This window comes from Agrilus planipennis, unplaced genomic scaffold (genome assembly GCF_000699045.2).
Source record: "Agrilus planipennis isolate EAB-ADULT unplaced genomic scaffold, Apla_2.0 scaffold156, whole genome shotgun sequence".
Classification (NCBI taxonomy): domain Eukaryota; kingdom Metazoa; phylum Arthropoda; class Insecta; order Coleoptera; family Buprestidae; genus Agrilus; species Agrilus planipennis.
The window spans coordinates 255,814-280,495 of NW_020438859.1; the positions used below are offsets into that span (position 1 = coordinate 255,814).

Sequence of the window (24,682 nt, forward strand, 5' to 3'; positions counted from 1 at the left end):
CTGCAAAACTTGAACTAAGCGTTTTTTAATTAACGTTCTTTCAGGATGTTTTACTATATTTCCATTCAAAGGTATCTGATACTAAACAAAAAAAAAGCTTTTTCATCGTGCATTCTTTATAAAAACCGTTTAAAAAAGGTTTAAAATGGGGAAAAAATTAAAATAAAAATGCTATTCAAATTATGGTCACAATCTTGAGACGATTGTTAATTTTGTTTTATTTTGGATGTAAGTTTACAAAAACCCGAGCACCTATATCTGCCGTGCGCTTTTCATAACATTTGTTAGACGAATGTATGATTTTTTCTATGAAAACTTAGCTATTTTTTGTTTTACAGAATACTTTAATATTCTTTGTTGTCAAGCAGGTAGTGTATGTGGTCTAAAAAAGAAGTCAGACTTATTATTTAGTTTTATTTTATGGATCTCCACTTGCTAGTGTGTAGGAATTAATAAAGAGGACTTTTATTATTTTCTTTTTTTCTGCATCTTTGGTGACCTTAATACACTTCCTTTCGTCGATTTTCATTTAGTTAACGTTATTTTCTTAGTTATTTCTGACTAGAAGTTTTTCCAATTAGACCCAGTAAATGAGCTTAATTCATTATTGTAGATGTTGTACATGTTGGTATAGTAGAACAGTGAGTGTTAGAACGGATCAGAGCGATATTTCATGTAGTTTGTCTTGGTCACGTAAGTCACGGGCCATCGTTCCGTTGACAAGGTGTTTAGTGTCTTTATTCTTGCCGTGGGCGATGTCTTCTTGTAATAGGGGTAGATGGGGAGGTATCTTGATCACATTTGAGGTTCAGGTTCAAGGATAAAATGTTCGGAATTTATATTTGCTACCGCCGTTCAAATTCCTGTCGTTTCTTTAATGAAATTCCATTACCGAATTCGTATTTACGTATTTTTAAAACAAAACGAAAAAAAGACGAGAGAACCCCAACTTTATATAAAAACTACATTTCGCTAGTTACGTTTCAATGAGATGTTTGTTTCCACCATTGTAAAATGACAATGACCGATAAATAATATAAAAGGAAATATCTTTTGAAAACGATTTGAATTGCAAAAGTATTTTTAACTTGACTGAGGTACATAATTGTTATCGTTCGAATAAAAATTGTCTCTTTGTCTTTTGAATAAAAATCTCCCATGGTTTGTTGTCATTTTCGTTTACTTTTTTTTGATCCTCCCACATGTTTGGTCACCTGCTTCTATTCAATTTTTATTCTATCAGTTCGTTTTGTGTTTCGTGTTCGTGGTATATTTGCAATGAAAGACGTTGAACCTGTGAACCAACGAATCGCGAAAATGTGATTCAAAAGGGGAGAAAAATAGTCTCTCTCCTGATTGATATTCACCAGTTTTGTTTGTTTTAAAAAACGAGCTAGAGCATTTTGCAAACACGGTAACGGAAAAATAATGAAGCGCAATTCTTTATAAGCTCTCTCCTATTTCCCAATTTAGCGTATTTTCTAAAAATAATGTCGGACATTAACGAAACAATCTCGCAGAGATAAACAAGAACATGCGAACATCGCGACACGATGGTTAAAATTTATCATTAAAAATAACACCAAATTTTCGCTTAAAGGTTTTGTATTTAGTTTTTATTTAGGATAATTATCTTTCCACCGGCGGAACCCACTGTGTGCTGAAACAATATTGTAGGTTAACTATAAAAATTTTGTAGGTTTTATGTGTTTGTATTTATGTTATTTGAAGAAGATTGTCTTTCTATCTTTTCAGTACCTTCTCGTAGCTTTCCATATAACACAAAATCTGTATAAGATTAAATTGAACGTGCGTATGTGAGAGGGTTGATAATGTGACCAAAATTTGAACTTATTATGCAAATTTGCCAAAAATGTCTGTCGAGGGAGTATTTCTATAAAGCATATTTATACCTCCTCATATGCGACACACTCCAGCACGATAAGGAGCATCTTATATAAGATATACGTTTTTATTGACGTGATATTAACCCGGAAATAAGACGGCGGTAAAACGTAGCATTTAGGTTTACAGCAGTCATAACATTCATACAACTCGATAGTGTGAATGTTGCATAAAGTCAATTTCACATAATGTTATAATACAGCAGAGCACAAAAATTTTAATTTACCCCGTGCGTCGACTACAAATGTTCGGGTTCGGATCATGTTAATTAACTAATTAATTAATATTTCAAATTGGTAATTCAAAACTGTGGCGCTTTCTGATCGTACCCGAACTGTTGAACTATAATCTGGAATAAAAATGGAAAAACGATCGGAAAATGCCATCAGGTCTACTATGGAAATTTATTACCAAAAATGCTAAAGAATGAGTATCTATGACGTTACNAGACAGCGAATTATAGTCCATACAAAGATTTGATAGAAAGTTACAGAGAATCGAGCTGACGCATCATTTCTAAAAAAAAGTTACCGGCTAGACGCAAAAATAGCGTATTGAAATTAGAAGTTTTTCAAAAATAAGAAATGTATATATTAATCTTGCCCAAAACTAACTATTATTATTTTAATTGGCTATGGCTTAATTTAGGAATATATGGCATTTGAAATACACAGACTTAACGATTTGGCTTACACAACTTACTATGCCAAAATAAAAAGAATCTGCTGCAATTAATAAGTTTTGATCCAAAAGAATAATGAATGATGTTACAATTTACACGGTTGTACACAGGCGTAGTTTTAAAGTCTTTGGGTTATCGAAAGCAAAATGGTTAAGTCAAAAACTTATAAACTATGCCCATTAGTAAACTAAAAATAGAAAAAAAAATTCCTCTTAATATAAATTATGTTGCAACAGCGTCGATTATAATTTATAATTCCTGTAATTTATAAAATTGAATTTGATATCTGTAAAAATGGAGCATGCCTAAAATTAATACTTACATTGTTAACACAGAGATGAAGAGTATCGATTTTACAAGTTGATTGGACATTCTGCCAAGTTGTGGGTATTATTATCTCACGTATGGAAACAATACAAACGAAAAAATGTTGATACCTCAGCTCGTGTTCATAAACGTAATATCGCTCTCGATACGTGTGGGTACGTGTGTGACTGACGATTAACCGAGATTAATAATAACAACAACAAAACAGTGGTGCACTTTCGGTTACGTCACACACATATGTATCGTATATGTAGGTTTCCGTGGCTTGTTTCGATGTCGATATTAATTTTTCGGTCGATTCTATGCCAAAATGTTTCTGTTTTTCCTAGAATAATTATAACTGACGGTTGGCCTTAATTTCTCGTCGTTTTATTAACTCATAACTAATCGTCTTTGAATGTAGATGTATTTGTATATTATTAGCCGAAATTTGTATCTTTAATATCTATCATGCAACGCATACGAATGCACTCATATATTGTCATTATTCTGCATAATGCAGGTGATAATAGGCACAAGCGATTCAAAAATAGGCGCTAAAACAATTTGAAACTACTCGCAAATTAAAGAAAAATGCAGGGGTTGAGGGATACAGGGATCACGGAAGCAGATATGTATGATTTTTGTTTTTAATGCATTTTTCATTTGAATTTTACATTTGGTAATATTTGAAACAGGAATTTTTAATGTATCGTACAAGTTCCTGATGAAGGGAATAAGCTTCCTACTAAAATCCTTCAAATTAGGTATTTTCCCAATATTAGATTCTAAAATTGTTTCATTTTGTAGTAGACATTATAATTTTAGATACTTGTGAAGTTGTAAAGAACCATATCTACTTATATAATCGACCAAATTACAAAATTTATTTTTAAGTCAGTCAATGTTGAACAGAAATAGGCACCCGACTTATGACAGTTTCTCCCCTTCCTTATTTCGGTTGTAGGTATTTATGGTAATTTTTGAAAAAGAAAATATGGGAATTGCATTGTCTTACTTTTAATTTTAAATAACTGGGTAAAAACAATTTTGTTACATATTATGGTATAGGAGAAAAGCACACCGTGTGTTTGGAAAGCTACTTAGACGATTAGTCCCGAGGGTGTACTTCCGGTATTTTCGCACCCCGCGTTGAAATTGTTTTCCTCCCTGTTACCAAGGTGCGCGCTATATCATTTTTATAGCTCGATATTTGTTCTTCTGTTGTTTACTCTCCTTTAGGAGCAGCAAGCGACTTCCTTTATTTTTCCGCTATTTTTATCGGACGGCAGTAACAGAACACCAATGAAATTGCAATTTTGTAGTAAGTTGATGCTATTCGATCTGTTTGTCGATCGATATCGACACTGGTACATAAGTAGCCATTAAATTTAATTAAAGTAGATTGGTAAGTCACATGATGCAAGTTAACTTTGATAAGGATATAGAAAACCACTTTCATTTTGTGTTAACCATTTTCACATTCGGCCTTTAAAAAAGTTGCACTTTCTTTTTATTCCTACACTCAAAATAATAGATATTTTATAACGTCTTGGATACCGTTAAATAATTAAACAATTTTTAAGATCTGAATCGTGATAACTATTAAATTTAGTATAAATAATGTGTTAAATGTGTTGTAGATACTTGAGTACGTTCTTGATCCAGAATTTGCTACTTTAGTATAAACGCATCTTAGTGTTCATAAGATTTACTACATTTTCGATGAGCATTACAATCAGTTAATCAGGACATCATCATCATCATAAAGTAGTTAGTCCTAAGACTGATTGAACACGCACCTCCACTTTTTCCTATCCTGAAACTATAACAGACTATATCCTCAACTATTTGTGAACACTAAGTAATCTACGAAGTAGTTTCCATTTCTCTTCCTAATGTATATGATGTGATGAGACTAATTTAATAATAAAACAACTGTTGACTTCAATTCTAAAGGGAAAGGCATTGGACTACGTCAATTAATTAGAAATAGTTACTTCTGTATTGTTTTTATCACCTTGAAGGGGTTGTTTTCGTAGAATTTTACAGAGGTAATTGCCCAATTACCTTATTGTTGACAAGTTATTGTCATATTCTGCCATCATCTACGTCGCAATTGTGCCCTAAATTTGCATGCTGATTGAATACATTTTGACTGACTTGTTTTGGAACGTACTTACTGCGAATACTTAATGATTCTAAGCTCGATAGAATAAATATAGTTATATAGTACCATTATTAAGAGATTGTGTGTGAACCATGTATTCAACGAAATATGCCTTATATTACAACAGGAAAATAGGCTGAATCGTATGCTATACAGCATTCAGAGTTAGCCATGACTTACGTTTATTTTACTTTGCTTGAAGACACTGGTTTTGCCGGGGACTTAACTATACCAATAAAACTCTAACTTTGGCGTCGAGATCGCTCTCCGTACCGAGTCGTAACAATTTTTTACGTATACTGAACCTATATAGAAAAAATGCTTTAATTTTTCACGTTGATAACGTCTTTTGTTTCATTTGGACGTAGAATCGTGATGTTCTTTTTGTGAGCCAGTCGCAATTCCCAGCAAAAAACATATTTTACCGTAATCGTTATCGCTGTTGCTTACAATTTCGTAAACTTTTAGTAGCGCTTTGTTTTATTTCCCTGATTAAATTGCAAATTTCTCTTTATTCCTGTCTACTGTTCTTTTTTTTGACAGGGTCGTAGAACAGAACTCTTGCAAGCTGTACCACAAAGTGCTTATTAATATTTTTCGAGACGGAGTCGTTTATTTGATTTGAAGCTTTATATAGCGTAGATATAGTTGCTCAAAGTACATACATACATATATACGTAGTAAGAATCTTATAATTTGACACAAAGGAAGAATAAAAAAGCCAAAAATTATTAATTTTTAATTCTAATTATGTAGAATTATTGTGCTGTAAATGTAATTTACAATGCGGCATAAACCATTCAATTAGCATACAAAACTTACGTTCTACTTAGAAGGCAAACTTCTCAAAGTCATGTTAAGAAGGACTGAAATGGTAAACAGTTTGGCTAATCTCCCACTCGAGAAAACGATACTGTTTGCTACTTACAAATTAAATAATATAGACGCGCAAATATTTCAACACATTTTATTAAATAATTAGGCAATTTTAACTTGCATGCAATTTATATATCTTCTTTGTTGATGAAAGTGTATTGTTGATTTGTTTTATCTTTCAGTGCAAATCGATTTTAATACAATCTCCCATTTTACATCATTACCCTCCCATGACGCTGGAGGAGGGTTGCTTTAATAGGCGTTAGATACTTAAACTATAATATTGTTTATTGCTTCATCATTAAACGTATCTGCGATTTTATTTGCCTATCGCACTAAAGCTTATACCTAGATCTCAGTTTATGGGCAATAATTTTCCGATGCAAGTGAATGGAAATAACACTACACGAGAATTACATTAGGAAATTTATTTGTTATTCACTTTAAGTACATGAGAGACAAATATATTTTGTAGATATTAGTTTGGAAAATCCAGGATTTCAGCAGAATTAAATAATCTGCCCTTATTTTGTAAAGGATTCGATTGTTGTTATGTAAGTAAAAGCCGCTTTAAAGTTGTTGCTTTGTCAAAAAATTAAAGAATCGTGATTTTTAAACAGATCCGTATGATATTTTCAAATATTAAGTACTAGATTAAAAGTAAGTAATTAAAATTAAATTTAATACAAAAATTAAGTAATGTGTTTTACAATAAATGTTAATAATACGGTGGATATGCGTTTTTCTTAAAATTGTCCATAAAGATAAACGTCTATCATTGCTGTAACCCTCGGGAGAGGTTGATGACCCCGGCGGTAGATAAAGCGTCACCGATACTATTTCTCAATTTTTCACATTCCCGAGAACACATGTAAAATATCTCCGAAATAGGGTGTTCTTGTATGTACTTAATAGGTATTTTGTCTTCGTTTTATTGTTTTGCGACCGATAAATGACACCACAAGAAGACAATAAGCGAAATTGTTAACTAATTTCCTCAAATACCACAGTAGATAATTAATTTATGTGATAGGTAATAACAATTTTCAAAGATTACTATCTGTAGTAGCATTATTGGGATATTGAGTGATTTGGACCAAGTTTTGTAGCTTCAACCGCCGCTTTAAGACAAACAAACTGCAGTTATACTTTTACACGAACTTTTTTAAATTTAGTTCAAGCGCTTCGGAAAATATTCAAATTCGCTGGCGATCCGCGAAAATGGATTTATGTGCGCGGAACGGGTCGTTATTCATTTTTTTAAAGGGCCGTCTATCATAATATTTTCAAAATTCCTGGAAGCAATAACTTTGGGAAATGCCTTCGATTTATTTTCTCGTAATATATCGCATATACAGAAAACGGTCCCCAAAGGAAACACAAAAGGGATGAGTATGAAGAAAATCGGTTTATATTATCGGAAAATTTAAATTTGTCGTATACGGTGTACCTACCTCCCGATGCAAACAAATTATCCGATTTTATGTTTCTCTACAATAAAGGATGAGCTTATCCTGACTAACTGATGGGTGATCAACCTATTGAGAGAAACGATTTGAATGAAATTTTGAAAGAGGTGGCATGCCGCTAATTTTACTATGTTTAGCACATCATCTGTAGTAGTATTACGGTCTTTTGTGATTTTTTACTGTAAAGATTTGCTTCTCAAAGCCAGGGAAATGTTCGAAAGATATAAGAACGTTGACAGTGATGTTCCCATTTATGTTTGAGTCGTCTGGCTGCAACAATGGGAGAAATAAGAGTTGCTATGGCTCAGGAATAACGTTAACAAGAGAATCAGTCCAACTTTCATGAAACTTAATCCAGACATTCTCCCTTTTATTCCCACAGTTTGCTAGCGTAACTTTTTGACTAACTTTTAGGTTCACTAAACCGAATGAATAAAACATTCGCGTTGTCGTTGCACCTCTATGCACTTCGTAAATTCGAAAATTGAAAAGATGCAGGTGTGCATTTTTTATAATAAAATGATAATAATTAATAATATATTAGACATTTATAATACACGCCCCGAAAAACAAAAATATCATTGTTTTTAGAATTTGTTTGTTTGAATTCAAATGATCTGGATTTCTTTATTATTAAATTCGAAATTTGAGGATGTTCATGGAAACATAATTAAAAAAGTTAAACCTTTAATAATGTAACGGCCGAAACACGTTAGATACATCAGTCAACCCTTCTGCAAAACTTGAACTAAGCGTTTTTTAATTAACGTTCTTTCAGGATGTTTTACTATATTTCCATTCAAAGGTATCTGATACTAAACAAAAAAAAAGCTTTTTCATCGTGCATTCTTTATAAAAACCGTTTAAAAAAGGTTTAAAATGGGGAAAAAATTAAAATAAAAATGCTATTCATATTATGGTCACAATCTTGAGACGATTGTTAATTTTGTTTTATTTTGGATGTAAGTTTACAAAAACCCGAGCACCTATATCTGCCGTGCGCTTTTCATAACATTTGTTAGACGAATGTATGATTTTTTCTATGAAAACTTAGCTATTTTTTGTTTTACAGAATACTTTAATATTCTTTGTTGTCAAGCAGGTAGTGTATGTGGTCTAAAAAAGAAGTCAGACTTATTATTTAGTTTTATTTTATGGATCTCCACTTGCTAGTGTGTAGGAATTAATAAAGAGGACTTTTATTATTTTCTTTTTTTCTGCATCTTTGGTGACCTTAATACACTTCCTTTCGTCGATTTTCATTTAGTTAACGTTATTTTCTTAGTTATTTCTGACTAGAAGTTTTTCCAATTAGACCCAGTAAATGAGCTTAATTCATTATTGTAGATGTTGTACATGTTGGTATAGTAGAACAGTGAGTGTTAGAACGGATCAGAGCGATATTTCATGTAGTTTGTCTTGGTCACGTAAGTCACGGGCCATCGTTCCGTTGACAAGGTGTTTAGTGTCTTTATTCTTGCCGTGGGCGATGTCTTCTTGTAATAGGGGTAGATGGGGAGGTATCTTGATCACATTTGAGGTTCAGGTTCAAGGATAAAATGTTCGGAATTTATATTTGCTACCGCCGTTCAAATTCCTGTCGTTTCTTTAATGAAATTCCATTACCGAATTCGTATTTACGTATTTTTAAAACAAAACGAAAAAAAGACGAGAGAACCCCAACTTTATATAAAAACTACATTTCGCTAGTTACGTTTCAATGAGATGTTTGTTTCCACCATTGTAAAATGACAATGACCGATAAATAATATAAAAGGAAATATCTTTTGAAAACGATTTGAATTGCAAAAGTATTTTTAACTTGACTGAGGTACATAATTGTTATCGTTCGAATAAAAATTGTCTCTTTGTCTTTTGAATAAAAATCTCCCATGGTTTGTTGTCATTTTCGTTTACTTTTTTTTGATCCTCCCACATGTTTGGTCACCTGCTTCTATTCAATTTTTATTCTATCAGTTCGTTTTGTGTTTCGTGTTCGTGGTATATTTGCAATGAAAGACGTTGAACCTGTGAACCAACGAATCGCGAAAATGTGATTCAAAAGGGGAGAAAAATAGTCTCTCTCCTGATTGATATTCACCAGTTTTGTTTGTTTTAAAAAACGAGCTAGAGCATTTTGCAAACACGGTAACGGAAAAATAATGAAGCGCAATTCTTTATAAGCTCTCTCCTATTTCCCAATTTAGCGTATTTTCTAAAAATAATGTCGGACATTAACGAAACAATCTCGCAGAGATAAACAAGAACATGCGAACATCGCGACACGATGGTTAAAATTTATCATTAAAAATAACACCAAATTTTCGCTTAAAGGTTTTGTATTTAGTTTTTATTTAGGATAATTATCTTTCCACCGGCGGAACCCACTGTGTGCTGAAACAATATTGTAGGTTAACTATAAAAATTTTGTAGGTTTTATGTGTTTGTATTTATGTTATTTGAAGAAGATTGTCTTTCTATCTTTTCAGTACCTTCTCGTAGCTTTCCATATAACACAAAATCTGTATAAGATTAAATTGAACGTGCGTATGTGAGAGGGTTGATAATGTGACCAAAATTTGAACTTATTATGCAAATTTGCCAAAAATGTCTGTCGAGGGAGTATTTCTATAAAGCATATTTATACCTCCTCATATGCGACACACTCCAGCACGATAAGGAGCATCTTATATAAGATATACGTTTTTATTGACGTGATATTAACCCGGAAATAAGACGGCGGTAAAACGTAGCATTTAGGTTTACAGCAGTCATAACATTCATACAACTCGATAGTGTGAATGTTGCATAAAGTCAATTTCACATAATGTTATAATACAGCAGAGCACAAAAATTTTAATTTACCCCGTGCGTCGACTACAAATGTTCGGGTTCGGATCATGTTAATTAACTAATTAATTAATATTTCAAATTGGTAATTCAAAACTGTGGCGCTTTCTGATCGTACCCGAACTGTTGAACTATAATCTGGAATAAAAATGGAAAAACGATCGGAAAATGCCATCAGGTCTACTATGGAAATTTATTACCAAAAATGCTAAAGAATGAGTATCTATGACGTTACATGTTAAATGTTTCTTTTTAAACAGGATTTAAATTTTAATTCGGTTTTGGTTTATATAAATATGTTGTTATTTCACCGTAAATGAAGTTTCGACCGGACTACCTTAATAGAAACGAATGTCCATTAGCCTTAAAAATCAATATTTAGCCGTTGCTGTTGCGCCATTGTTGCAAATTCACGATATATTTGGTACGTCCCCAATAATATTGTTGGAGAGATGTTGTTTTATTCGTGTAGGTATTCAATTTAGTTGTTGTGTTATCTGTGTTTTGCCAATCCTAAAACGTTGAGTACAGTTTAATTATACGGACTCTTTAAACGTAATAACCCAAAGCACATAGGGGAGTGACGTCAACTTACTGACCTGATGTTTATCAAAAGGACTAATTCAAAAAGCCATTTTGCAAAAAAATAAAACTTATTAGAAACAAACAAAATTTTGATTTTTTTCAAAAATTAATATTTAATTACTATTTTTTAATGAGTGCATATTAGAAATGGAAAATGAAAACTGTGGCAAAGAAATAAATAAATAAATAAACCAAGAAAACGCACCCTAATTACCACAAAACAGAATCAAGTGAGCAAGTTTTGTAGCAATTAAGATGAGTCTAGTTTAGGTTTGTATAGTTTGTATTACATATTCTGTTAATTATAGGTTTTTATTATATGTTAAATATAACATTAAGTTTCCGGTATAAAATACTAAATAAGTAACAATAGATGGCGATACAGTGTCTGTACTTGGAAACATAACATTCGTTATCGCAAGTAAATTGATAATGTTAACAAATGTTGCTTTTCAAGTTCACACTATCAAGAAGTATCTACTGTATCTAAATAGATATATTTTTTTCTTTCGAGGAGAAGAAAGACGATATTTTCCAAGGAATCTTAAATGTTTTATTTCTAACGATGATAATGAATAGCAGGAAAATTTTTCATGTGATTGAGCTTCCATTGTGTGGAGTTTCACTTCTGTGCCTATATTAATTTAAATGCAGTTTGCTATTAAAATTGACTGATGAATTTATCATCTCGCCCGCTTTATTTCTGATTCGTGGATGCTTCTGAAGTTAATTTATTATAGAGAACAAGGTTTTGCCACACAATCTTCTTTTTTTTCGAAACATGAAAAACATTATAAATTGAAAGTTAATTTGCGTGCCGTATTTTTCGTTTAATGAATCCATTTGTCATTCCTCGCTTCTCTATTCGCGTGTTTTTCTAAATGGCAAAAACCAATAACACAAAACTTAATTTAGGAAGTGATGTAATGGAAGAGAGGTTTATGTATGTATTTGCTTCCTTCCACCTGGATTTGCACACTCACCGTCGGGATAATGTTTTGAGTGAGTTGACACAATTGTCTTAGCCATTTTTATTAAGTTCTTATCGTTATGCTGATGGCTGCGACTACGTTTCTTTAACGAAAGAAAACATTTTATTAAGAAAAACGTGTAAAAAAGACATGCGAATCGTAACTTATAGAATTTGTATAAGGGATCTCAAAAAATATTTTTTTTATCGTGAATTGACTATTTATTGATAAAGGGAGTGAAAGTTGTTGAACCTGGGCAGTTGTAGTAGGTAGACGCTAATGAGGCATCGCCCGTATAGTTGTCGATGTGCTTGCCGGTCAATTCATCAAATCCTACGCATAAATTGCAAAGTTGTTCAATTGGTAACTATCGCCATTTTAACCTTTAATTACGGGGATAATTCGTATCATGAATAGGAACGTCCAATTATTTGTGAAATTAAAATACGCCCAATAAAAAATATCATTTTTTGGCCAAAGATTGTACAAAATTGTCAAATATATTAAAGGTTTTTGATTAAGCTTTTAGAGTACTCTGGTTTTGTAAAAGTTCATCCGATTTTATTAACCTGATAATACGGGATTATGAAATTGGCTGACTATAAATTTGATACATTAGTTCACTAGTAACGCAACTTTACAGAAATTAGCTAGCGTCGGTATGCTGTCTCTAAACAGTGGCAGTAACCAATAGTAAAAAACCACGCCTTTATCATGTTCAATCATTATAATTATTTTATCAAATGCATAGGTACAAAATACTGCGTGTACATTTGCTTGCTGATTCGGAATCTTTCTGAAGTGTATTCTCTTCTCTTTTGTCTCTTACAATTTCGAGGTTCGTGACCTTTAAATTGTGCGTCTATATTGTTCTACCTAAGTAGGTGACAGATCAAGTTTTTCCTTCGTTCGGCGATATTTTTCGCTCTTCGCTGATGCGGTGGTTTTAGGTGTTGTTTGTCGTAAAGCGTTACCGGGGCACTCGGATATTCAGCCCTCATATTGTCTAGAAGGTAAATTCGCTTAAATGGATCACGGCATTGTTTTTTTTTTCTTTAGGCGAGAAGTCAGCGATTGAGACAATTTTGATCGAAATAAATTTGATTTGTCCTAAAATTCCAAAAGTTTGCTAGCTACGGTTTATTAACATAAGCAAAATAACATTACAAAATGGTACTCAAGTAAATATGCATATCAGAATCTCATATAATCGTACGGTAGATATCGTATATAAGGATGTGAAAGGGGGATGTAAAATTTGGTTGTTATATCCAAACAATCCCTCTCCAGAGTAGAGTCGCGCATAAAAAGTATTATTTCTGTCCTGGAATTCGTCGTAATAAACCGTAATGTCCTTACGAATGATATGTATTGTATTAATATAATACTAGTTAAACCCTTTCAAATTTGGGGAAAGTGATAGCTGCACAACGTTTACCTAACACGGTAAATTATATATTTTACGATAGGAAATTAAATTGTAATTTAGGTATACGAGCATTTGATCATCTGTACAGTTTTCTTTTTCTACAACTAGCGAAATTATCGTATTTAAAAAGATATTCGTTTAAGGTAGGAAAATATTAGTTGAAAATTGAGGGAGCTGTGTGTGCTGAAAGATTTTCGATTTGTAATTTATCTGAGAGAAAGTTTTCGAAATAAATGACGGTCGAATAAGCGGTCTTCTGGAAAGCCCCTGAAAGCTGATTTCAAGGTTGCCATTATTACGTACCAGGGGGAAATCGATGTTTCCCACCTGCACCTATTCCTTTATACATATATTCCTGTACGCATTTCTGATTTAGACAGATTGTTGTTTTATCCAGACAAAACGAGCCCTTCACGATAAATCAAAGACGAATCTGAATTGCTACAGCTCGAAAGGCAGAGGCAAAATAATCATGAAATTATTACAATCCAATACAACTTTAGGCAAACAAATAGAACAATGTAATACTGTACAGGTTTGCGAGGACCCTGCGGCCAGATAATTATGAAACATAATAGTACCCATCTAATAATGCAAATAATGGAATTACTTTTTTATACTGATATTCTTCAGTATAATATTTACGCTTTAGGAAGATATTCGTAATTTTAAAAAATATATTGTTAATTTTCCACATGGGAAAGTATACAGATAATGGTTCTTTTTTTTACAATATGGTGTTAAACATTTTGGATATTTTTTATTTTTAAAAGGTTGTCCGTGAACTTGAAAATAATATGCACATCCAGAGGAAATTTGTTGCCTGTTGAGCACGAGATATATNTTAAAATAAAAATGACGATGTTACAATACATTTTATTTACAATGTACGTATAAAAGGTTCTAAACTCTTAGAAAAGGTCACACGAAGATGATTTTTCGAGGGTTGAAAAGGCCATCAGTTATGCTTTGCTGTTAAAGTTATTTAGTGCCGGTAGACAGGGTAATTCAGTGCATTTTAGGAAAAATACCCCAGGCAATAACTTTGCCTTAACAGAGATTTACGTCACGTGTAACATGTTTCCGTATTTAAAGCTCAAAATGGGGTGTACCGTCAGGGATGACAATTAAATTCCAAATCTAAAGGACTGGTAAACTTTGGTAACGTTGTAGAACACTGAAAAGCTCAAAACCCAACGCCTAAGCACGACACAAACGTCCAAATTACTTTTCGTTAACAAAGTTACCTTCTTCAGGGGTTGAAAAGAATTAAAAACTAATAAAGGTATAGCAAACGTTATAAATACTATCTTATGTTATGGTCCACTGAACATAATTCGATATGCTAACTGCAATGTCCGTTGGACTTTACAAAACAAAAACAAAATAATTAAATTTGATTAGGTAAGTGGTGCCGTACCTTTAATCTTTAGTCCTCTTCAGTTAGTCCCTGTAGCCGAAAAGTATTTCGGACATTCACTGTGTCGTGCTTTGGCGTTGGAGTTCGGGCTTTTAGTGTTCCCCATGAAATTTCACCAGATAGTTTAACAAAAAATGGGTCTAACTCCTACTTCTTTTTACATATTTTTTAGTTAGTTAGTACATACATAATAATGGAGCTTTTATTAAGCTAAATGATTAAGATTACATATTGCTGACTACATGTAATGCTAGGAAAATTTATCAGCTTTTCACGCGAAATCGCTCTACAAAACTTTTAACACAAAAGCTGACCGACGGCTTCGTAATAAATTCAAAGTTTAGTTTTCCTCTACACAATAAGCCATTAACGTTGATAACAAGAAAAGTTTATGCGGGTCCGATGGTTTTTGCTAACTCAACTTTTTGAGAGAGAAAGTTTCCAAGTTGTTTTTAGAGCCATTTCCTTATATTAGCATATGTTAGATAGCACAAAAGATGGCTTCCAAGTCCAGAAAAGGTCTTGAAGTAAGTGCACCACGTTAAACTTGTTGAAAGTTTGAGGAGGTTCAGCGTCCGTGTCAACGACAGAGCATCTCCTTTATTTGCTAACATCAAAGAAATTCGAAATTCTAAATCAAATTTTCTTGAGCTAGAATCTGACATTGAATTTAAGGAAGTTTGCCTTGAAGTTTACTAAATTTTTTATTTGCAGAATAGCTTCCGGAGACATGATTTTCAAATTCGTTCTTCCATTTCTAATGAAAATCTGTTATGAAGTTTATAAAGTTAGGGTAATTTATTTGTAATAAATGATATACCCGGAAAATAAGTAACGATATATGCCCCAGAATTGTAGGTTACAGTAGATAGTCGAGTAATAAGAAAGTCATAACAAACCTTGCATGCATTTTATAGTGTAAAATGAAACATTTTGTAAAATTTCAAGCTTCCTCACTCATAGCTGTACCTTGATCGATACATCAAACTTTGAAGCCTCATTTCATCCCTTTAGGGGTTGAATCTTAAAAAATTGTTTCTTAGTGTCAAAAAGAAAAAGTGGAGGTGCGTGTCCAACTAGTCTTAGGGGTGACGATCGTATGATGATGAGTGCTCGCCTACGCTATATAAAGAATGTCTATGCAAATTGTCAACAAACCTAACAAAGGAAATTTTATTAAAAATTTGTTTACTGGAGTATAATTTAATGGATTTGTCTGTTAAATTAAGCAGTTGAGGTTGTAATCAGCTAAATTAACATACCTTTTGTCTCTTGAATTTTAATACGGCGAATTGTTGTTTCTATTTCTTCTAATTAATTGCGTTATTTAGTAGATAATTATTATCTCTATTATAACACCAAAATGATTTAATTTTCAATTAATTTAGCTAAATAACTAAATTTTCCTCGCGACTTCGTCCGTTTGATGGTATTTATTTCTAATTGTTTATAATAAACGTAATTATTATAATCAACAAGTAATTTAAACGTAGCTTGGATCATTCCTGAAAAATTCCTCTCCATGCTTGTAAAAACTCCCACATAAACCTATACACACTTAGACGGGTCCTTTTGGCGACGGACGAGAGTTTTGCGATTACAATTGAACGATTCACGTCTCAAAATCCATACCTAAGCAAATTGCTTTAATGGAAACATTAATTATGCAAACGGTTCGTACTGGTCATTAAAAGTTTCAGAGAACTCTCCTTCAAAGTTAATCCGGGAATTTTATTTGTTTCACAATTAGCTATTAATTTCGCAGCTTGAGTTTGATATTAATCTAAATTTTCTTGACTAACATTGCAGAAAGTTTGTCTTTTTGAATAATGCGACCAATTTTGTATAGTATCAGTATAATTAGTTTTCTAATTTTCATAGCGTTAAAAATTGGGGAAGAAATGAAGGTGAAAATGACTTACCTCTCATATAGATGTAGGCGGTTCCTCTCATATTTCGTCTAGTGAGCACAACCAAATTAAGGATGTTTCCGAAAATTCCCAGGCAACAGATTGTCGGCAAAACAATTCCATAAGAGTATCGTCTTAATATTTCGATATGCGGCTCTTCATGCCAAGTTGTATCATTCAGCCAGGGACATATCGTGCAACTCCATTCACTCGAATTCCAACACAACAAATTTCCCGGCGAATCGCTCGAATATAACAAAGACATTCTACTAACTAATTTTTGTTTTAATAAATAATTAAAACGCGAACGAAGTCCCAGCTGCGTTTTGGACCTATAACAAAAAGAGAGTATCTATATTGTTAAACAAATGCTTCTTTTTAATTTAAACAAAAACGTTCTAGTTTTTATTGGTGATTTCCTTATTTTTTTAAAAAAATATGTTAAGGGTTTGTAGTGGAGAAATAGCGAACTAAAGGTTTGATCTTCCACATTCAACTACTCTTTTGAACGAAGCGGTTTTTTTGTGTCATTATATTACATAATGCAGGCATCAAACGGAAGTTTGTCTCTTCAGTTTACGTTCTTATTGTAAGAAGATAGTAATAGTGATTTATACTCTAAAGCGCTTTATGCTACATTCGTATTCACAATTTTTAATACAAATAGACTACTTTGCTTTAGGAATTGATAAACTTAGCAATAATATTACAGTTTGTATTTCAAAAAAGCTATTGGTTTGATTTTATTGAAAATGCAATATGTAATTCGTAGCATTCAAGATAAAATCTATGGTCGATTTCTAACAAATTTTATTCCCAACGCTTGAATTACGGTAGGACGTACGTGTTGTATGTATATATGTGCGTGTGTGACTCTTTGCAATCAAAACAAATTGTTTGGAAAATGAAATTTGTTTTGACACCGAACCATGTCTTTTCCCACGGATATGGATAGCGGAAAAGACACAGATGACAACTTGAATTTTTGATGATATATCTACGTAGCATAAGAAAGAAAAGGTCAGAGGCTGACTAGACATTATGAATAAAAATTACCTAATTTGAATTTGACAGATTGATATGAGATCTTTCTTTCTCTAACTGCACTGTGTCTAAGTCCGAAAATACGGATAAAAATATCAAAAATTTTTTTTTAAATATCAGCGTACAATGCATAAGATGAACATGTTTAACGCGTAACGAAAAATTGTTACTAATTGTAATTGTGGTAGATAAAGGCAATAGGATACAGAAAAATACCGCAAAATACATTACTATTTAGAAAATTGTTATTATTATAATTGTTCCACATTCGACATAATGTAGATGTAGAACATTGATTTTATTGACTAACTCCATCGCCAAGAATTTGTAACTGTGCGGTTACACAAGGCAAAACATTTCCTGGCAAATTCATTAATATGCGTTCAGCATTTTACGGTAAGTAGGGGCATTTTTGTCAATAAGTACTTAACTAAAAAGTGAAAACTTACTGATTACTATTAACTACAGCAAATATGCACTAATGGTAAATGTTAAAACTATTCTGATGATGTAGGATACATTTTGAAACTATACCACCCACTTGATACGCAAAGAATGTCATAAAAATTGATGTTGCAGCGTTATTCGATTAATTTGATTTGTTTTAATAGATTATCAAATACATGATAACAACTATTACGGTATTACGATTTTATTTTTTGGAGAACCGCGGACTTTACATAAATGTCACTTGTGTTTTGATCGTAACTCCGAACAAGAGAAAGCGATAGGGAAAATTAAGTAAAAACCTTACATGTTTACGATTAAATTTAGAAGAGGGTCGTTCGTCCCCTAATAAAACAATTACTCCGTGTTCGGAATGTTTTGCCAAGTTGGGATATTTCTGTGGTCAGTTGAATGGTGGATATTCTCCGATTTATTTTTGTATATTGTACGGAGGTCGATAACCTTTTTGAACAAGGAAACTTTTCTCAAAGAAGCCAAGCATATACCTTTATTATACCTCGATCACAGCGTGAAATTAAAATATCTGTTTCCGCTCTTTTCCATGTTCTGACAGAAAGCCAATAGTAATGGTTTATAGTTTCACGATTTAGATTTCTATACATTGATAAAAGTAGCTTTTGATTGACTTCATGATAATTATTACGAATGGAAACCGGAAGAAAATTTTGTCGTACGCCCATTTATATTGATATTGTAACAAATTAAATGTCTATGGAGTAAACGTTTGAGGAGGTTGCCAAAAGTTACGAGACTTTCTATTCATTAAATTTCCTTTTTCTTTATTGGTTGCCGACCCCAAAGGAAATTAAATTTTATGGTGCAAAGAAAGCATTTTTGTAAAGATAGAACAGGATATCCATCCTTTTGACTCCTTTCCCATCAGTCATCTATCCTTGTTATTAATAGCTTTTAAGCGATTACAATCCTTTTGAGCCTTCTTGTTTTTATTTCTGACGTTGAATTTCTTTAACGAGTAATTTTTTTTTCAATTTCTGATGTAAAGCTTTGATTTTTTTGAAACTCTTTTTAAATACTGTGGATTCTTTTTATAGGCGTTCGTTTATTTAAAATGTTAAATACAAGATTGATATTCGAAATTTTTGTCGCGTTTTCACTCTTATTCTGTTCGAAGAAGTGTTAAGTTTACGCAAATGACTACAGATTTGCATTTTAATTATTACTTACTTACTTATCGTTAGTTTAAAACCAATAAAGAATTAAAATTTGCTTAAAATGTTTGGCATTCGCCGATGCTTTTAAATTATTTGCATTTTTATGTTGAAACTGAACGTCGCCGTTAACAGGTTTTTTTTTCTTTTTCATTTGGGTATAACTTCTAGTTAAGTAAAGTAGCAGCATACTAATTAAAATATTCTTTTCTTTTTAAACCATACTACCCTTTTAAACGTGAATTCTTACAAGAGCCTTTTTGCAACACTAATAACAATACACAAACGGAAATTTCGTCGTTCTTGGCGTTCATGTTATTAATCGTATTCAGAATAGGATTTCTTATGAAAACATAAACTCCTCTTTGTAGTTTTATAAAATGTGCACTATCGTTTAACTGCTGTTCTCGCGTTCCTTCAACAATATTTTTCTTTTTTATTAATCCGTTCGTCAATTGATAAATCTTTTGAAACGTATTTCAATTTCTTAATCGTCTTCTGTTTTCGTATCGATTGGCCATTATTTAAGGGAATTTAAGGAACGAAGGAGAAAAAAAAGAGGGTGATCCGTACGAATAGTGGTAACGTCGCTTTAGATTTGGTAGTTAAAAGGTTTAGTTTAATATAGTTCGCTAACCTGCAATTACGTGAGGATCAACTATCGTAAGAAGGATTTACTAGTTAGGGATAAAGACGAAATATAGTAAATTACGGAAAGGGAAGAATAAAGTGGAAGAGATATAACGGAAAGATTGATTAGAAAAAGATTGTCTTCTCAACCACAACGTTGTCACTAAATACTTATAAGTACATTATTGTAACAAAGATATATTTCCATAGAGGTAACATAATTAATGTATGGTTACAGTTTGGAATGAAAGGAAAATTTTCAAAAATTGTAAGGATGATTTCAATTCAATTCCGTGAGAGTGTTATTAAAATTTTTCATTTCATTTAGTAATTCGCCAAGTGCGGAATTAACGTTCAATTTTGCTTGATAATGCAATTAATAAATTACAGATACAGTCATCTTGTTAACAAGAATGTCAACCCATTAACATAAAAATAATTGTTATATTTAGATTTCAATACGGCTGTTCATCTAGGGTTTAGTTGAGCATTGGCATTAACTTTTCCCTAAATTAAGTTCGTCGATTTTTCCCTCATATCAATTTTCAAACACGCTTGTAGTTGCATTCAATTGTAAAACAATCACGGTAAACATGCACCGATGAAAAATAAACTGGAAAGTTGCGAAACTATTTTCATTAAAAAGTTCTTAAAATAAAAAATTATAACAATACTGGTAACATTGTATATATTTGACATAGCTAGTAGCTTCAGTAAATCGCGATCATAAAGTATGATGGTGAGAGTTGTTGGGGTTCAATGTACTTACTTAAAATATAGAAAAGCCCTTTTGTAATTCACCGAAATCTTTGAAACGTGAGAGGCGAGTTTTCTCACAAATTTTAACTGGCGATAAACTTGGAAACAATTTACGCTTGAAATTGGCACTTGCTTTATTTCCAGCTTAATAGAGAAAGCCTAACAACCAAGAAAATTAGAAATAACGAATTAAATTTTAGAATCGTTCCAATCCTTACCGAATACCTTACAGACTTGTGATGATAAAATTTACGATAGTTACATGTTTATTCCCTTCTCTAAGGGTAACTACTTACTATATATTGCTTCTTTATCGTAAGCAGCTTGAAATTAAAATACGAATCGAACAATTGTTTATTTTGATTTTGGAATAAATCCTTGTTGTTTCTCAGCTTCAGTTTATTCTGGTCACCTGTTATAAATAGAGTGACACTGTTGAATCAAATCTACTCTGTGAGATAAGTTATAAATAATAATTTAATCATCACCTTTATTCTGTTCTTACAACGAAAAAAAAAACAATAAAGCGAAAACAGTGTTACGTCTAGACTTGTATGATGAATGTGCTCGTTGCCTGCGTGTGCATTCGCCATGCTAAAATGCATTCACTGATGGGGTAGGTTCATTTTGCATTCGAACGTGCCCGTCGCTGCCACCAAATATAAATCATTTTAACGACGCAACTTCTCCATTGGGAATGAAACAAGTGGAAAATTGATGCAACAGGCCCTTTGAAAATATCATGCAGAATTCATATCATTTTTCTGACTAACTGTTAGTAACTAGCTATTAAAATTTTAAATTTCTTTTTATATTGTGATATAAAATCGCAATTCGGTATTTTGAATTTCAGTAACATGGCACAGGGTACTAATTAATTTTCAGTAATATAACGCTGCAGAAACATTTAATAATAATTAATTAAAAAGCTGTTTTAGAGAGTCGCCTTCTATAAAGAAGTTTTTGTTACTTTATTAAAAGTTTCCCTTCCTTTTAATTTTTGTTTTATCAAAGATAGAGTTGCCAAGTTAATGTCAAGTGATAGGAAACAAAATGTATTTCGTGTATGTATCTATCAGAACAGAAGCAGATTATTCCTGTAATTTGTTGTGGAAGCTCTTTCAATTTGTACTAAAAAAGTTATGGTCCTTCCTATTCATTTTCTTAAGGCAACTTTATGACTTTTTATCTACGTGACCATAAAAATTCTCCATTAAAATGGAAAAGGTAGTTTTAACTCGGGAAAACCAGGAGTAGCGTCGTTTATAATATTTACTCCGGGGAAAAGAGATTATGATAAAATATAAAACACCATTCTGAGCATAAGACGATTTTTATTCCGTAATTTGGATTGATACTGGAAAATTTAAATCTGTTGTACGTTACCTTACAAAGAAAACAGATTTGCAGCATTATATTACTCCAACGTTTGGAAGGATGTTTATTACCATCAGAAACAAATTTCTAGTAAAGAATTCACTTCTTGAAACGTACTTATGTCAAATAGATTTGGGTGTAATTTTTCTCTATGTCAACATCTGGCTCTGTTTTTATAAATTATGCATAAGCAACTTGTATTGAAAAACATAAAAGAAGGCAAAACTGTTTACAAGAAAAACTAGAAAGTTTTACCCTTCGTCTTGATGACATCTGCTGGGACAAAGTATTCAAGGAATTTTATTCTGTAATTCAATGTCCTTCTTAATCGGTCAACGAAATAAAGTTAATGCAAGATACAAACATTTAATTTCTGGAGAGCGTTTCTTTATTTATTTTGATTGTACGAAATGGATATTATCCTTTTGCTTTTATATATATCCTTCAGAATAGTGAAATCTAAACAATCAGCTTAGCATGTTACGGTCTCATCTATTATGCTTTATCCAACAAAGTTATTATAAATTTTAATTAATTAAACAATTACCCGTTCATTAATTTCATTGTTTCCTTGGGACTCTAATCGTTCATAATAAATCTCCAGTATCGAAACATACGAATTACCAAGGACAGCCACATGGTTGTTTGAAAGTTTCCTTTCCGCAAGATTTGATACGATCGCGTTTCTCTAACGTCCGAGGCACGCAGAAAATATCAACTTTAATGAGTATCTTTGTTCGGTGCTTGTGCATTAGCCAGACGTTTCCGAAGACGTTGGCCATGGGAATGAAAGGAACAATGATAGATGGGAAAAGTTGAACGAAGAGAGTCAGCTTTCAAACAACGACGGGTGCAAGCAACAAGAGACCGGTAGGTTTTCGTACTTTTTGTAACCGACCGAAATTCATCTGCTGTAGCAGCGAGGAAATTGAAAAAAAAACGGACATCTCTATGGTCTCTCTCCCAAAAGGAAGTAAATCTTACACTTATTGTTGAATTAGACGCCCACAAAGTACTTAAAAAGGTTCAAAAGATGGATTCTTATTTTTAGTTACGTGCAGAAAACAAAAGTTTTACTAAAAATAAAAATTTTTGGCACATTTGTTAATCAGAGAGATAACCCTCCGGTTAACCCACCCTCCTGTCAATAGCTCTTCTGTTTTTTCTGAATTGAAAGATATTGTCCTATTTTTTTACAAATTGTTGACAACAAAATTGTGTTTGTGTAATAATTTATTAAACAAATAATATTTCTAATTAATAGAACGTTATATTACGAATATTATATTTATACAAAAACGTTACTGCTGTAGTGCGATGACTTGTTTTGACTCCCTTCAGTGTTAAAAACAAAACCAGGATCTTATCGGACAAAAATACCTATTTAATTAACTGACACTATACAAATACGGATTACCATTAACTCGTGCAACACAGATAGTTTAGTACTATCTTGTGGAATTAATACTTAATGTCTGATGCTTGACGTTTATTAAAACTCTACCCCTTTTTGAGAACTGTAAATTGTAAATAACCGACCGACAGCATCAAAGTAATAGAAACAAAAATTTAGAAAAGTGTAAAGTTTTTTGTTTACGAGATGTAAGACGAAATTGTCTAGGGAAATTTCCTTGTCCATGCTTTTTATATAGAAAACTGAACTAACCTAAAACGCCCTGTAAATATCCATATCATGAGCTCTTCTTAAATCTTAGTTCTCATTTGTACCTCATCCTTTTTACAATCAAACTTGTTTGAAAGAAAAAAAAAGTGAGTTAGCCTAAGGTTTTTAGATGTTTGTTTGTCATTTTTACAAACTGAAAAAGAAAAATTAATAAAAGAATTAATAATTTTTTCAGATGGCAAAGTCGGTTAATTTTGTGAAGAAGTCCATCGAGCCAGAGCTTTATTGGCAAATAACATAATGATAATAATAGAATGTTCACGTTCCACACGGTGTCGGCTTAATTGTCACAAATGGCCATTCATTTTTAATTAAGACTGTGTAAGTGCCACTCATGCCATCATTGGCGGTAATTAAAACTGTTTCTATCGATCCCTTTTTTCCGTACTTTTACACTACACACATGACACATTAGTTTTTCGGTTCATTGTACTCTTCTCGGATATCAAGCGACATCCAACACTTTTCAACACCTCAAAATATGCATTTAGTTTTAATTAACTTAAAACCAACGAAAAGTCCTTTTAGGTGCCTGCATAAAAGTTTTGTATAGATTACGCCACTGTGGATATAAATTATTAGAAAAACAATAATTTCGATTATAACATGCGCTAATACATTTCGCGGTTATAGGTACATATCATATGCATGTAGCAGTGACATTTTACAGTTTGATCCTTTTTAAATAATTTGGAGTTTAATATTTGAATAAACAACATTAAACTTACCGGTAGCGATTAAAGAATGTACGCGCGCTCGTTGAAATTCCGCTGACGGTGAGAGAGGATCCGGTTCCGGAGTGAGAGCTTTTGACAGCTTCCGGAGTGCACGATTGGCGGTGAACTGCGTACCCTAAACGCGACTAAAGTTCAAGTCGTCGGTGCTTTTAGCAAAGTGTTTGGCACGCGCAGGTCAGTTAACTAACGTCGCGACGCACACTTTATCTCTTTCCAAGGAGTATAACTCGTTATCAACTAA

General features: G+C 32.4%; 1 protein-coding gene across 1 annotated transcript in view; it reads right to left on the minus strand.

Annotated features, from left to right (window-relative positions):
* The window catches only part of LOC108741070 (probable G-protein coupled receptor B0563.6), a 40,601-nt gene extending 15,919 nt beyond the window's left edge, over positions 1 to 24,682 (minus strand). Inside the window, exons 1-2 of the mRNA XM_018475695.1 lie at positions 24,433 to 24,682; positions 16,586 to 16,905 (exon numbers count right to left, since the gene is read on the minus strand). Coding sequence (XP_018331197.1) covers positions 16,586 to 16,838 — 253 coding nt within the window. The 5' untranslated portion in view covers positions 16,839 to 16,905; positions 24,433 to 24,682. The remainder of the gene's footprint in view (positions 1 to 16,585; positions 16,906 to 24,432) is intronic.